The sequence below is a fragment of the Epinephelus lanceolatus genome, chromosome 14 (assembly GCF_041903045.1).
Source record: "Epinephelus lanceolatus isolate andai-2023 chromosome 14, ASM4190304v1, whole genome shotgun sequence".
Lineage (NCBI taxonomy): Eukaryota > Metazoa > Chordata > Actinopteri > Perciformes > Serranidae > Epinephelus > Epinephelus lanceolatus.
The window spans coordinates 29,457,856-29,474,850 of record NC_135747.1 but is presented as its reverse complement, the minus strand read 5'-3'; the positions used below and the strand labels follow the sequence as shown (position 1 = coordinate 29,474,850).

General features: G+C 36.6%; 1 protein-coding gene across 1 annotated transcript; it reads right to left on the bottom strand.

The window, feature by feature from the left end:
* Window positions 1-1,054: 1,054 nt before the first annotated feature.
* LOC117250729 (uncharacterized) lies at window positions 1,055-13,007 on the bottom strand. Its single transcript, XM_078174169.1, has 17 exons — window positions 12,672-13,007; window positions 10,608-10,712; window positions 10,377-10,510; window positions 10,224-10,258; window positions 10,051-10,136; window positions 8,828-8,840; window positions 8,667-8,749; window positions 8,538-8,560; window positions 8,126-8,205; window positions 7,943-8,031; window positions 7,818-7,825; window positions 7,656-7,663; window positions 7,410-7,556; window positions 7,259-7,317; window positions 6,174-6,603; window positions 6,009-6,080; window positions 1,055-3,233 (listed from the first exon to the last, which is right to left on the bottom strand). The coding sequence occupies exons 1-17, from the start codon at window positions 12,780-12,782 to the stop codon at window positions 3,139-3,141; spliced, it is 1,578 nt and encodes a 525-aa protein (XP_078030295.1). The 5' UTR covers window positions 12,783-13,007; the 3' UTR covers window positions 1,055-3,138.
* Between the last annotated feature and the right edge of the window lie 3,988 nt (window positions 13,008-16,995).

The following is a 16,995-nucleotide window of genomic DNA, read 5'->3' as shown; positions in this document are numbered from 1 at the left end:
TGTGCATTCAGCCTCTCTTCTCACCCTCTCAGCATCAAACACATGGAGTTCCTCATCTGTATGCTCCGGCTCAAACAGGTATGGCTCTGGGTCTGTGTCCGCTACAAGAAACTCTTCAAAACCGCGTTCAAAGTCGTCCATTGCAGCTACTATAGTCCGGAGATGTTGCTAGGCTAAATAAACAGCTGAGCTCTGTTTACCGGCTACGCTGTCAGTCAGTGTGCGGGCTGGAGATTGGTGGAGCAGAGAGGGGATGGGGGTCCCCACTCAGTATGGCAAACGAGTATGTGTGTAAAGTTATGAAGTGTGTCTGTTACGCTAGAAGAGTCAGAGTTTGGGACGGAGTGGAGTGTTACTGAAGTTTCTGGAGTGCCCAAATAAACAGGCCTTTTTCCCAAACGCTACTCTGGTCTCCTGCTCGTGAGGGATTAATTACAATATCGTAATATGGTTTAGATTTCTAAATAAACATTCACCTCGTCGCTAGATAGACCTACTCCTGAAAAACTTGTGTGCAAGGCTTTTTGTCCCTACGAGGCCACCGTCATTTACCCGACGGGAGGGGTGAGTGAGTGAGCCCTGCAATCTAGAATTTGACCACTGATGTCACTGTTTTCAACCCATTTTACACACTGGGCCTTTAACACCAAAGTCACACAATTACACAAATAAACTAACTTATGGAGGCAGTAGTAGACCAGCAGCTCCCGTCTTCTGCAAGGTAAAATTACCATTTTTGTCAGTGGAGTCTGGTGGCTTTGAGGAGAGCGTAATAATGGCTTCAGGTGGGCCTGTTTTAGATGGCTAAAATCGATTTGTTGCTGCCCCTGTCCACAGCAGTACATTCCTTAGCTTCCGGCGTAGCACTCCTTCCTGCTCCTCTTCACTGGAAGCAACTGCCATCTACTCCTTTACTATGAAAAACTAACGTATACAACCTCACAAAAAAATCCAAACTGTTTGTGATGTGAACATGATGCCACTACATTTGTGGATTCCTGAAGCTGGAAAGTGTTTTTTTTTTTTCAGCTCAACTCCATAACATAATAAGAGCTTCTTTAGTTCTTTTTTTCAGCATCTTTTTTATTTCCAACAAGTGTACCATAAACCAGCACCAATATGAAAACATACAAGTACAACAGAGTACACTGAGTTTGAGTACCCTCCATCCCCATATACCAGAATAAACAGAATAGACAGACAAGCAAGCAAAAGAGCAAATAAAGGACTTAAAACTGCACTAAACAAACCAAAGCGAACAAAACAAAGAAAGCAGTGACAACATTAAAGGTAACAACCCTTTATAGTCCATACTTTATGATGTATAAATAAAGGCTCCAGGCTACAAAATGTCCAAGTTCATTATTAAACTCCTCTTGAAAAGAAAGAAAATAGTGGGGACCAGAGTTCTTGAAATGTCTGCAGTTGTTTTTTTCTAAGGTCAGTCTCTCTCGTGGTAGGAATTGTGATAATTGATCCAGGAATAGCTGTGAAGTAGGAGGGGACTCATTTTTCCAAAAATAGAAGTATACATTTCTTTGCAAAGTATGTTATGGTAATTAATATTCTTCTAATTGTAAATATGGCATATCCTTTAATAAATACAAAGACCAATGTTGTGAATGAATGAACCGAATTCCAGAAATGTTTTAACAGTATTTGCCAAAAAAATATGCATGAATGTTCCTTCTTCAGTTTCGCATGTCGGACAGTCAGCTTTATTGTCTTTGGAAATTGTATGCATTCATATGGGAGTGAGAAAAAATATATGGATAAACTTGAAATTAATGTCCTTGATGTTGTTACACGTGAATGTAAAATGTTTTCTTTCACAAATGTTTAACCAGGTATTTTCGTCTAAAACCATCCCCAGATCTTTTTCCCAAATCTTTAAAAAGGTTGGGAAAGATGAATAATCTCCTTTGGCTATAATATTAAAATTCTCTAATCTTACCCCTAATTGTAAATTAAGGAAATTACTTCAGATAATTCAAAAATAAACTGATTTTCTTTGATAAGAAAACGAACAACCTTTAGTTTTTCTTTGACACTAACTCTGTATCAGGGGAGTTTTTAAATTGAATGATATCTGACGTAGAGACGAGGAGGACAAGAAACATACACCGACATGTTTTGCATAAATTACCAGTTTTACTCCATAAAAATGTAACCTGTACAACAAGACTAAACAATAAGGTAAAAAAAAAAAAAAAAAAAGACTTTTGGACCTCCTTGTGAAAACTCAACTGTAAACTGCAGTATTATTTCGGCTCTTCCTGTCCTTTGATTATTAGTTTGAACTTAACCTTACTCACAGTTAACTTGTTAAATCAAGTAAAAAAAAACAAAACATCAGACCTATTGGGACACTCACTGATTCATGGAACAAAAAGCTGAAGGGTTACTGTAAATATTAGCAGTTTGAGCTGCAATGATCTTTAAAAATATTCATAAAAAGAACAGAGAACAATTCTATACAATGTGTATCATGTCTTAAAACGTTTATCCTTTCTGCATGCACATTTAAGTAGGGTTTTCTTTCAACATTCACAATTATAAAAATATAAAAAACACATGTTAAACAATAAAATAGCTCAACATCATAAACAAAATATATGCATGTAAAAGAAGTTATTTTCACAATTTCAACATTTCAGGAGTTCAGGCATACTTGGTTCAGTTCATAGGGTTGGATGTGGAACATTTTCAGCACACAGTCTTTCCAGTTCTTCCTGTTTAGTTCATGATTTAAATGATAAAACCTCTTGCTTTTGTTGAATTCAAATATATTTCATGACATGTAACATCCCTATGTAACATCTTTCCTAAAGGGAATGTCACTATGTACAACTCATTTGTAAACGCATCACAATCACAGACTGAAATCTGAGATCATATTGTAACAATTTAATTAATTAATTTGCTTTTTGAATGATGAATGCCAAATATTGCTGCAGTTTTGTATTTCTACATTCAGGCCTCTCCACCGTCTTAAATATTAAGACAAAACCATAAAACCACAAATATACAGTTTGTAGAAAATGCTTAAAGTGTCAATGTGAATAATGTGAAATACAAAACAACAGTGGAACTCACAGTCCAAAAGGAAGTTCACTGTAAACATAGATATTCATGTTCTTACTGCAGCTGCTGATGGACACCTCTCAGTGTTGAGATGACCTTCTCCATAACTGCTGCCACCTTTTGCAGCTCCACTTGTTTTCTTCGTGTCTCTGTAAAGACAATATGTTATCCTTCAGTAATCAGAATTTTAAAATGATAGAAAGGGCAATGCTGGAGCTTACCTATGTCACAAATATGTCATGAAATAGAGTGCAAAAAAACTGATATCATAGGATGTCACAGAAAAGTCATCGTATAGTATATTATAAAAAAGGTCATAGTATAGTATGTCATAAAAAAGGTCACAATATAGTAATGTCATGGTATAGTATGTCATAAAAAAGGCCACAGTACAGTATGTCATAAAAAAGGTCACAGTATAGTATGTCATAAAAAAGGTCATGGTATAGTATGTCTTAAAAAAGGACATGGTACAGTATGTCATAAAAGGTCATGGTAAAGTATGTCATAAAAAACATCATGGTATAGTATGTCATAAAAAAGGTCATAGTATAGTATGTCATAAAAAAGGTCATGGTATAGTATGTCATAAAAATGTCATAGTATAGCGGCCATAAAAAAGATCACAGTATAGTACGTCTTAAAAAAGGTCACAGTATAGTATTACTTAAAAAGGTCATGGTACAGTATGTCATAAAAGGTCATGGTATAGTATGTCATAAAAAAAAAGGTCATATTATAGTATGTCATAAAAAAGGTCATGGTATAGTATGTCATAAAAATGTCATAGTATAGTGGCCATAAAAAGATCACAGTATAGTACGTCTTAAAAAAGGTCACAGTGTAGTATTTCTTAAAAAGGTCATGGTATAGTTTGTCATAAAAAATGCCATAGTATGTCATAAAAAACATCATGGTATAGTATGTCTTAAAAAAAGGTCACAGTATAGTATGTCATAAAAAAGGTCATGGTATAGTATGTCATAAAAATGTCATAGTATAGCAGCCATAAAAAAGATCACAGTATAGTATGTCTTAAAAAAGGTCACAGTATAGTATTTCTTAAAAAGGTCATGGTATAGTTTGTCATAAAAAAATGCCATAGTATGTCATAAAAAACGTCATGGTATAGTATGTCTTAAAAAAAGGTCACAGTATAGTATGTCATAAAAAAGTCACAGTATAGTATTTCTTAAAAAGGTCATGGTACAGTATGTCATAAAAGGTCATGGTATAGTATGTCATAAAAAACATCATGGTATAGTATGTCATAAAAAAAGGTCATAGTATAGTATGTCTTAAAAAAGGTGACAGTATAGTATGTCATAAAAAAGGTCATGGTATAGTATGTCATAAAAATGTCATAGTATAGCGGCCATAAAAAAGATCACAGTATAGTATGTCTTAAATAAGGTCACAGTATAGTATTTCTTAAAAAGGTCATGGTATAGTTTGTCATAAAAAATGCCATAGTATGTCATAAAAAACGTCATGGTATGGTATGTCATTAAAAAAGGTCACAGTATAGTATGTCATAAAAAAGGTCATGGTATAATATGTCATAAAAAAGGTCACAGTATAGTATGTCATAAAAAAGGTCATAGAATAGTATGTCTTAAAAAAGGTCACAGTATAGTATGTCATAAAAAAAAGGTCATGGTACAGTATGTCATAAAAGGTCATGGTATAGTATGTCATAAAAAACATCATGGTATAGTATGTCATAAAAAAAGGTCATAGTATAGAGTGTCTTAAAAAAGGTCACAGTATAGTATGTCATAAAAAAGGTCATGGTATAGTATGTCATAAAAATGTCACAGTATAGCGGCCATAAAAAAGATCACAGTATAGTATGTCTTAAAAAAGGTCACAGTATAGTATTTCTTAAAAAGGTCATGGTATAGTTTGTCATAAAAAATGCCATAGTATGTCATAAAAAACGTCATGGTATGGTATGTCATTAAAAAAGGTCACAGTATAGTATGTCATAAAAAAGGTCATGGTATAGTATGTCATAAAAAAGTCACAGTATAGTATTTCTTAAAAAGGTCATGGTACAGTATGTCATAAAAGGTCATAGTATAGTATGTCATAAAAAACATCATGGTATAGTATGTCATAAAAAAAGGTCACAGTATAGTGTGTCTTAAAAAAGGTCACAGTATAGTATGTCATAAAAAAGGTCATGGTATAGTATATCATAAAAATGTCACAGTATAGCGGCCATAAAAAAGATCACAGTATAGTATTTCTTAAAAAGGTCATGGTATAGTTTGTCATAAAAAATGCCATAGTATGTCATAAAAAACGTCATGGTATGGTATGTCATTAAAAAAGGTAACAGTATAGTATGTCATAAAAAAGGCCATGGTATAGTATGTCATAAAAAAAGGTCACAGTATCGTATGTCATAAAAACGGTCATAGAATAGTATGTCTTAAAAAAGGTCACAGTATAGTATGTCATGAAAAGCATCATAGAATGTCATAAAAAGGTCATGGTATAGTATGTCATAATAAAAGGTCATGGTATAGTATGTCTTAAAAAGGTCACAGTATAGTATGTCATAAAAAGGGTCACAGTATAGTATGTCATAAAAAAGGTCACAGAATAGTATGTCATAAAAAAGGTCATGGTATAGTATGTCATTAAAAACGTCACGGTATAGTATTTCTTAAAAAGGTCATGGTATAGTATGTTGTAAAAATTACAGTATAGTATGCCATTAAAAAATTATAAAAACTTAAAAGAAATTATATTATAATATGCCATAAAAAGTAATACAAAAAATAGCCAATGTGTCCTAATTTAGTGAGCTATAAGAAAAACCTCATAATATAGCATGTCACAAAAAATGTAAGAGTATATAACCAAGGGACCAACAAAGATCACAGTCCCTCGAGCCACACAAGAGTTTACTTCACCTTCCTGCTGTTTGGCCACAAGCTCTGCCAGTTTTCCAGAGACTGTCATCACTGAAAGTGCAAGATCATAATCTGTAGAAACAAGAGGGAGAGCTTTATATTCTTCAGTGTTTAAAACATAAATAAGGGTGAGACAGAGATGTTGTCACAGTGATCCTCCCTCACCCTCCTGGCTCGCCTGGTCTGACTGAATCCTGCTGAAGATATCGTTCATCTCGTTAATGAAACCAGTGAATATGGCCTGTGTGCATCCTGCCGTGATGCAGCTTCTCCAGAAGCTGGTGGCGTTGATGGTGGGCTCTGGGTCTGATGGAGGTCCCATGGAAGGGTAAGGGGGGGAGGGAGGGGAAGGGGGAGGGAAAGGGGGAGGGGGAGGGGAAGGGGAAGGAGGAAGCATCACAGTTACATGAACGGTCTCAGGTGGAGCTGGTGAAGTTGCTGAGGTGGTGCACGGAGGTGAGGCCGTAACACTCCGTGGTTTGGAGTGGTCACGGGAGGGAGGGGGTCCAGCAGGGGAGGTCTCAGTTGAGATTGTGTCTACTGTTGTTGGACGTCGCTGAGGCACAGGAGACAGCAGACTCTGTGACTCAGCATCCTGAGAGGAGGCAAACACATCTCATGTTAGGTGACACAATACTGTTATGAAGCTCAGTGTAAGTTCATTTAGGAATAATTTCTTTGTGCTCATCCATTCACAATTCTCTCCCTCCCACTCCTACTGCTTCCTCTAATCAGCTGACTGTGGGTCTTCACTCTTCTACTTAGCCGATCAAACTTAGCTACGATCTCTATCTGCCAATCAGGATGCTACTGCAATATTTCAAATCAGCTCTCTCTGCTGCCGTCAGCTGTCATTTTAGGCAGAATTGTCGAGTCTCTCCTGACTGAACTGCAAATTGCCATGAGACACCATATGTGAATCTCAAATAAGTTTATAGAGTAAGGGATTAAACAGCCTCCCGAGGCAGACAAATATCATCATATACTGTATACTCTAGTGAAATTTCAGGAAGGTATGAAAAAAAATGATACTGCCAAAGCCTACTGGACATCGTCTCGTCTCAGTCATGGAAAAAAAGGTTGTTGACGAACGTATAGAGATATAGTTTTTGTTAACAAAACTAACGCTGTCCAGGACTAAATGAGAAATTAGGAGACGTGCTGGAATGTTCATTACAGTATAACAAAATGATCAGAGTTTTGGAAAAACAGACATACACACTGAAGACAAGACAACATGTATGACTCACTGAATGTATCATTGTTTCATCTTCACTTCCATCTCCTCTCTCTTCCTCTGGTTGACTTTCTGTGAGAGACAGCAGGAGTTTACAAACCATTTGTACATTACACATCTTGGCTACGTACTTTGTATACACTGAATCTGCAGTGACAGCCTACCTGAGATGTACAGAACGGGACTCTCAGTGTCTTTTCTGTAAGTGGAGAACATCATCAAATAGTTATCCTCTACTTCATTTTTACAGAGTGACCAGACAAAAGAGAAACTGAACATCTCAATGCAGTCCAATACAAAACTCCTCTGAACTAACATTTAAGGTACTCAGAAATGTTGACTGAGAGGTGATAATGAAACTGCGGTCATGCTCGAGGCTTTAGCTTGTATCTTTCAATCTACTACAATACACCACAAACTACAGAACAGACAACAGAAATGAGTCAACACAGAAAATGATTAGCTTCAACAAGGTCACAATGTAAAAAACAAACATCACTGCAAACTGTAAATATCCTAAAATAAACTTAGTGCACATTTGTTTTCAGTTTATCACTGAAGTTTGGTCTCACCTGATCAACTGCATAGGGAGAGGCAAAAAAAACAAAAAAAGAGAAGAAAATTGATTATTATAATATCACTGAACATCTCTAAAGATTGTGTTACATAGTGAGGAATAATCAAAGATTAGACTTACTTCGGGCTCGTAAACAGAGTTTACACAGCTTTCTAAATCCGTCTCTAAAGGGGCAAATATTGCCATGTCTGAATCAGGTATACTGTCATCTGTAGAAGAAGGGAAAATAAAATAATCAGTGTTTTAACCGCTTCATACAAACGTATACAAGAAATTTCTCTCATGTCTTGCATGTGGGTTCACCTGAATCTGAAGAATCATCTGTTTGTATGACTCTGGGGCTTTTAAATTTACGTTTAGAGGGCGTTTCGTCTTGTCTGTGTCTGTGACAGAAAGGCGAGATCAGTCATTATAACAGTTATTACAGTTAAACAGTTTATGGAAAGCAAAAAGTGACGGGGCTGAATGAAACAGGAGGGAGGTAATTGTAAAGACTACAGAAATGATTGGAAAATCAAAAAAATATTTCAACTTTAAATTGTCCACCACTGAAAACAGAGGTGCATTGGAGAGAAGACAAACAAACCAATACTGTCCAGCTGTACTCGCTTTATTCCTCAGACCTTCATCAGGCTACGTTGTCACTAAAACTTAGAGAGATCTTCTTAGAAAAGAGTCTATATCTTAAAGAACAGCAGAATTATCACACACTTACTTATCACTGGGTTCACACCGTCTCTGTTTCAAAAAACAAAAGCAGCGTTATTAATCACTGAATCATTTTTTAAATAAATGAAATAGTATTAAAAGTTTTATTCAAAGTGACTCTGAATAATATGTGCACCTTGGAAGATGAAGGTGTTGCATTGTTTGATGAGCTGGAGTCACTGCTGTACGCAGACAATGGTCTGGGGGCTTTAGCGCAACCTGTCAAGAACAGATATTTAATGTGTGATATTAAAACAAAAAATAATTTAAAACATGTGCGCTCTGAGCAGGACTTACCAATAGAGTTCTTCTTGTGGCATGGCGTGTTGTTACAGAGCAGATTAGAAACATAGAAATGTTTAGTTATCGAGAAAGATGGGAGCATACTTACTTCACAACGTTATCAGACAAACTATCGAAGCTGATGCTTCCTTCTGTCTCGTCACAGGAAAGGCAAAAAAACTCAAGGAAAAACAAAAACAGATATCATTACTTGCCAAAACATTTTTGGGGTCAGATAAAACCCTTCTGTGTATTCTGAATTTTCTACTCCCAGAAATGAAAACAGAAATTTAAAAAGAAAAAGCAGATTATTGGGCCCTTTTAAGATTTCCACTTTTCAAAGGACAGTTCACCCCAAATAAAAAAAATACTTATTTTCCCTCTTACCTGTAGTGCTGTTTATCAATCTAGATTGTTTGATGTAAGTAGCAAAATGTCAGGGTGCCCAGTAGTTCACCTGGTAGAGCAGGTGCCCCATGCACAAAGGCTCCGTCCTTGCCGCAGCGGCCAAGGGTTCGTCTTCGACTCCCTCCCTCCCATTTTCTGCTAACACTGTCCTATTGATTAAAGGCAAAATGCCCAAAAAATATCTTTTAAAAAGTTGCTGAATGTTGGAGATATCAGCCATAGAGATGTCTGCTTTCTCTCCAGTTTAATGGATATGGGCGATTGATTATACAGGAAGGTTAGAGTAAGAAAGCGATGACGTGGTTGCCTGGCAACAATAAAAAGGCGCAGCATGCGTTTTTTTTTTACTCGTGGCATTCAATTAAAAAAGTTTTGCAACCTGCAAAACACTTTCTGTGTGAATGGAGCCTTAATGTTTACATCTCGCCCTGTCACAAGCATGAGCCTCTTGTCCATGAGTAGATGCACTCTTCCTTCTGCGCAGTGATACGGTTGGTGAGTGTGGTTTGGTAGAAAGAAAATAGTTCCTACATGAAACTGCTCACAACAAGGTCTGTGGATTATCTTGAGTAACTGGATTGTGATTTCTGGAAAGAGACATTGCTGTTGAGTTTTTCAAATTAATTTTTGTGCCATCTAGTTCCATTATATTGGAGAGATGGCAGACATCTCTATGGCCTTTATCTCCAACACTCTGCAACTCACACCAGAATAATCTGGATTGATAAGTAACACGACAGTTAAAATATTTGTTTTTGATTTTGGGGTGAACTGTCCCTTTAAGTGGTTTGCCTTAAGTGAATACAGTAGAAACATTCATCAAGTAAAACCTTATCTGATCTGGGTTCACTGGGAGTTTTGGAAGTCCAGGACTTTGTATGGGAAGATGGGCGTCCATTTACAGAGCCATTGTTTTCTGTACATGAAAAAGAAAAATTAAACCCACAAGAAGTCAAACACTAAAAAAAAGTGATAACAGGAAGAAGGCAAAATTTCCACCTACCTTGAGCTTTTGGATCGTGTTTGGGACAGTACAGCCTGAAGCATGAAAACACAAACCAAAATAAAAAATTCTTTCTTCGTACTGTAGTGCAGGATGTTTTAAAATGCAAGACCATTTTCTGGACCAACAGGCAAATGTTTATGTTGTACTCACACATATTTCTCCTCCTTTGTATCCTCAATTATGATAGCTTTGTCTTCAACAGCACACGGGTAGTGGTAGGACTTCTTGCAGCGTTTAACCTCACACCCAGCAGTGGCACCGCTTTTGGTACATCTCTTACAAACCTAATGCAAACAAAAGCGTAACACAACTAGAAACAGCTTCCAGTACACAGTTCATGGATTAGACCTATTCCTATCTGCAAATGTCAGTAGTCTTTACCAGACGTTTTCCTCGTTGCACCTCACACAGCACATCCTCCACAGAGAAGCCAAACAAATCATCATGCTGTGGGGTACTCTGGCAAATGATACCAGAGGAAAATAACTAGAAAAACAAAAGCAGAAACAACATGAGTGAGGACAAAATGTGTAGGACAGTGACACTGTAATTCAAAGATACACAATCAACTGTTTCACTGTAGGAGCAGGAATAAACATCAGCTGTAAATGAAGACCTTGTTGGACATCCATACACTAAATCATAAATGAAGGACAATACTACTTTATCCAGTGTGACATACACATTTGTAAACTTAAATTTTGACCTAGTCCAAGTCAACAAAGCTGTGTAATGTCAATCTAGATATGAAATCTGAAGCTGAGGTCATATTGACTGATAAATGAGTCAGGCCGATGTACAGAATTAGTTGATATGTGATGTATCAGTATTAGGGAATATGTAAGTTGATTCGTAACAAGAAACTGCAGTAGAGTGACCAAAAATATGCAGTATGTGATTTAGAAACAGTAGGGATGCATAATAATATCGGCTTTAAAATGAGCTATCAGAATTGGCCAGTATGTTTTTTCTTAGTTTGTACATTGAATTAATATTGCATACAATGAAAAGCATTGTACTTCCTGTCTTCATCGGCTGGTGGGCCATCATGATAAAATAAGCTTTACTGGCCAAGTATGAAGTGTGCAATATTTCCCTTAAAAGCAGGGTTGTCAGTCTCATTTATGTTCATAGGCCACACACGCCCACTTTGATCTCAAGTGGGCCACACCAGTAAAACCATTGCATAATAACCTGTTTCCCTCTCTTCTAGTGTAAAGAAGTGATGTTACAAGTTGCTTATATTCTGAAATCATTCGCAATTAATGAAGAATCCATTTATAAAACAAATGATGAACAGTCTTAGATGAAGGTTGAAGGATGAAATAAAAATAAGTGCAATTTCAACAATTGTTTTTTTTTAGCTAACTCACCCTCAAAGTAGTGCTCTGATGGGGTCAGTCCACCTGGCTTGGGAACCTAAAACTAAAACAATACCTATGCTTCCTCAAACCTGCCAACAACTGATTTATCTTCCATAGTGGTGCTGAATATAATATTCCTTGAGCACTGAAAGGTGCTGTGGGCATACCAAGCACACTGGCTTCCGATTTTATAGGAATAGCAGTGCACTTAATTGAAAAGTGGAATTAATGACTTGTCTGCAATGTTTACTCTTAAGCCACCAAAGAGTTTCCACCAAACACTTTCAGTATGGTTCCTTTGGAACCAACAGTAACCCTTCAGACATGGTGACCTAGTGTTTCCACTGCAAACAGTATTCTTTCATGTGGGCGAGGTTGTCGTCACTCACTGCTCTGTCCAGCACTCACTGCATTTCCTCATTATTGATGACACAGATGGAAGTCTGCACCTTGTTCATCGTCCACAGAACGAGGCTGCACGCCGACATTTTCAGGACAAAATAAAACAGGCTGCAGTGAGAGTCTCTCTCCATGGGATATCTAAAAATAGTGGGTTTGTGCATTTGGTCCTTATGAGGCAAACTCAAGGGTTTAGTGTTGCCATAGCCCACAGGAATGATGCTCTGTGGGCCATATTGAACCCTTTGGCGGGCCGGTTCTAGCCCACAGGCCATATGTTTGACACCCCTGCTTTAAAGTGTAGATGAGTAGAGGTTTGAAATAGTAGATTGTGCGTGTACCACAAAATATCACCACATCAGATTCTCATAAAGATGCAAAGCAGCTGGCGTCCATTTGTCGAAAGTATTCCCCTCAGAACATGTGTCCTTCATTATCATGACCGTATCCTGTAACGGTATATACTGACTGAAGGAGCCACACACTTTGCATGAAGTTTCTATTGGCGTTTTTTGTCCTCTTACCTGCCCCCATCTTTGAACAAGTCAATCAACAAGATAATAACTTGATCACTTCCTACTAAGCTAACGTTACATGTTAGAAGCACAGCACAGTAAAGACGAGTTTATATCTGTAGTTAGAGATAAATAACATATCAAAGAACAAACATGCTGATATTTACCAAACAGTTCTGATGAGCTGTGACTTCATCTTTAGTCGACAACGGTCCGGTTATTTTCGTCTCCTCTGACCGACGACAAAGTTCACAGGACACGTTGGTACTACCGTCCATTTCCGTCGACTAACTAACGACAGGTTAACTTTTTTTATCTAAAATAAACTGGTAAATTGTTTCCTCGTAACGTTACAGTTACAGTCTGCTCGTCAAGTCTGGAATTTCTCAATTGTGGGATCAATAAAGGTGTATCTTATCTTTTATCTTATCTCAACTACCGCCCTACGTTTCCCCGCCCGTTACTTTGACTGGTGGTTGCCAGGTTCTGAAATATCCCCCGTCGACTTCTCAAGATCCCACAGACCAGTTCAGTCTCTGTACAACTAAGTTATTTGTTTTTTTAAATAATTGTAATATTTATCGAGACGATGGAGGAATACTAAGTTACTATCTAAAATAACATTTATCTATTTATTTCGTTTTCTGCCCCCAAAGAGTCAGATTTTGTCACACAAAGTATGAGAACCAGCCTTAAACAGCATGTTTATTATACTGTATGTGTAATTATTGAAACTTTAAGCCTTTATAAGCCCTCAAAGTTTTCAGAAATATCATTGTGGACTTGGTGTCTTCATCGGGAGCTGTATATTCTGCTTCCAGAAATAAAATAGCATCTTTATATGATAAGGAAAACACAACAATCAGTGATCTTACATAAATACGTAAATGTGTGGTTTTAATGTATTGTACTTGTTTTCTTTAGATTTGGTGGCTCCCATTCAGATAATCATAACCTTAAACAACTATTAGTTTGCACTATGGGCTATGTTAATTTCATTCTAACACAAACATGTTTAATACTTTTTAAAATCAATTTCTTCCATAGAAGTTTCATGTCGGGCTTAAGTCAAAGATTTTTTTCTGTTGCTGAGATTTGTGGCTTTATAAACACATTTTAAAAATAAAAAATGAAAAGAAAAATCTTACAGTGTTTTTCATGTTTTTGTCTTTAAAAAGCATAGCCTAAATGATGGGTTTTGACAAACCTGGCAACCCAGTTGTTCAGTTTCAGTTTCAGTTTCATTTCTGGTCCCACAGACTTTTCTCCTTGAGCTCTCTGAGACCATGTGTTTGATATCTGCACTAACCCGCTCCAGATGTTTCAGAAATGCACCGAAGCAAGAGGAAATGATCATTATTACACTTAAAAGAGTGATAGTGAGACATCAGTGGTGAGAAAAGTGTTGAGATCCTTTACTTAAGTAGTAGTCTCTATATACAGATTCTACATTAAGTGAATGTAGAGTCTGTCACAGTCACGTTTGAGCCGGCTGCAGTTGTTGCCAGGTTAAACGCTCAGTGCGGTGAACTAACAAGGCGGAACATTGGCGTCACTGCAAACTCCATCTCAATGGAAATTCGCCTCCTCTGCCCAAATCAAACCGGAATGCCAAAAATACGGGGGTCTGCCCCAGAGGCTGTATCGCCGTCTGCCGGAAGTCAGGCGCCTATGGCAAGCCGTTTTAACATTTAATCACTAAGTCCGACTATCCGGAATTACCATTATAGATATCTATAACGTCATTTTGACTAGTAGTAATGTCATTGTGACTAGTATGAATTTTAATTTAAGATATCTGTAACGTCATTGTGACTAGTCAAAACTGAATGACAGATAGCTGTCATTCAGTTTTGACTAGTCAAAACTGAATGACAGATATCTGTAATGGCATTTGACTAGTCAAAACTGAATGACAGATATCTGTAATGGCATTTGACTAGTCAAAACTGAATGACAGATATCCGTAACGTCATTCTGACTACTCAAAACGGAATTACAGATATCTATAACGTCATTCTGACTAGTCAAAACTGAATTAGATATCTGTAACGTCATTCTGACTAGTCAAAACTGAATTAGGCTACAGATATCTATAACGTCATTCTGACTAGTCAAAACTACAGTTACAGATATCTGTAATTCAGTTTTGACTAGTAAGATTCAAACTATTTTTGCCATTCATGTGTATGGGGTTTGTCATTATAGATATCTACAATTACATTATGACTATCTATAATTCCAGTTGTAGATATCTACAACGTCATTTTGACTAGTCATAATTCAGTTGCGGATATCTATAACGTCATTTTGACTAGTCATAATTCAGTTACAGATATCTACAACGTCATTTTGACTAGTCATAATTCAGTTGCGGATATCTACAATGTCATTTTGACTAGTCATAATTCAGTTACAGATATCTACAACGTCATTTTGACTAGTCATAATTCAGTTGCGGATATCTACAATGTCATTTTGACTAGTCATAATTAAGTTACAGATATCTACAACGTCATTTTGACTAGTCATAATTCGAATTCAAGATATCTACAACGTCATTTTTGACTAGTCATAATTCGAATTCAAGATATCTACAACGTCATTCTGACTATCTGAAACTCAATTCAAGATATCTAGAAAGGACCATGTAGATATCTTCAATTGATGATAATTAAAGATATCTTGAACTTGAATTATGACTAGTCAAAATTAAATTGTAGATATCTCAAGCTGGACTTACAGATATCCACAATTCAGTTGCAGATATCCGCAATAAGAATTGCAGATATCCGCAACTACATTGTAGATATCTATAATGACAAACCCCATACACATGAATGGCAAAAATAGTTTGAATCTTACTAGTCAAAACTGAATTACAGATATCTGTAATTCAGATAAATCAGATTACAGATATCTGTAATTCAGTTTTGACTAGTCAAAATCTAATTACAGATATCTTGAATAAGAGTTTTGACTAGGCAAAATTATGTTGCAGATATCAGTAATGAATATCCAGTCTAGCAATTAAATGTTAAAACGGATTGCCATATGCAGAGTGTACAGATCTGACTCTAGAAGTGTCCTGAAAGCTTCTATGTGGCAGCACACAGACTATATAGTTCCATATTTATGACATTTATATTCACATTGAATGCATTCAAATTATGTCTTGGTGTTGACCACATTTCACCCCCCAGTGCAATATGACTTTGGAGAAATACCTCACACACTAATCAGTAATGTCTCTCTCTTTTTTGAATATCTTTTATTGAGCAGATGGATTCCACATAAAATCAACATCTACAATTTAAGCTCATTTTTCTGAACTTTACAATTGTGCATGAAACCCTGAGATCAAAAAAGAAAAATGACAAGAACAAACCTACCATCATCCCCAAAGTTGCAGGGCTACCCTTCCATACCCACTCCTCCCACCTCCATCCACCCATTTAATGTCTCTCTTTTGACCTACAACTTAAGAAATTATCAAAAAATAATTTAACACATTGGTATTTTGACAAGTTGATGTTGTAATCGCATTTGGGCTGTTTGAAAGGAGGGCGAAAAGGCCGAGTATCAACCAGTTTTCAACCAGAAATTAATGTCGGAATCCCAGTTGGTGCTCACTGGGGTTGCTGGGCTACCACTGCCTCAATTAGTTTGATTTTTCTGTTACTGTGTGACTTTGGTAAATCTGAACTTAACACCAAAGTCACACAATTACACAAATAAACTAACTTATGGAGGCAGTAGTAGACCAGCAGCTCCCGTCTTCTGCAAGGTAAAATTACCATTTTTGTCAGTGGAGTCTGGTGGCTTTGAGGAGAGCGTAATAATGGCTTCAGGTGGGCCTGTTTTAGATGACTAAAATCGATTTGTTGCTGCCCCTGTCCACAGCAGTACATTCCTTAGCTTCCGGCGTAGCACTCCTTCCTGCTCCTCTTCACTTGAAGCAACTGCCATCTACTCCTTTACTATGAAAAACTAACGTATACAACCTCACAAAAAAATCCAAACTGTTTGTGATGTGAACATGATGCCACTACATTTGTGGATTCCTGAAGCTGGAAAGTGTTTTTTTTTTTCAGCTCAACTCCATAACATAATAAGAGCTTCTTTAGTTCTTTTTTTCAACATCTTTTATTTCCAACAAGTGTACCATAAACCAGCACCAATATGAAAACATACAAGTATAACAGAGTACACTGAGTTCCCTCATGTCCCTCCATCCCCATATACCAGAATAAAGAGAATAGACAGACAAGCAAGCAAAAGAGCAAATAAAGGACTTAAAGGGCCAGTGTGTAATATTTGGCATGGTTTATTATCAAATCTGAATCTGAATCTGAATATTCTACCCATTAATGTTTATATAAGTGTATAATCACTATAAAATAAAATTTGTTTGGTTTTCGTAGCCTTATAATTATGCTTTTACATATATATATATATATATATATATATATATATATATATATATAGCAA

Excerpts from the sequence above, each read along its gene's own strand:
- LOC117250729 (XM_078174169.1), bottom strand. The coding sequence starts at position 12,782 with ATGGACGGTAGTACCAACGTGTCCTGTGAACTTTGTCGTCGGTCAGAG. Across the intron at positions 7,318-7,409 it reads TCCCGTTCTGTACATCTCAG|AAAGTCAACCAGAGGAAGAG; the intron begins GTAGGCTGTCAC and ends TGTCTCTCACAG. Across the intron at positions 3,234-6,008 it reads TGTGGCCAAACAGCAGGAAG|AGACACGAAGAAAACAAGTG; the intron begins GTGAAGTAAACT and ends TTGTCTTTACAG.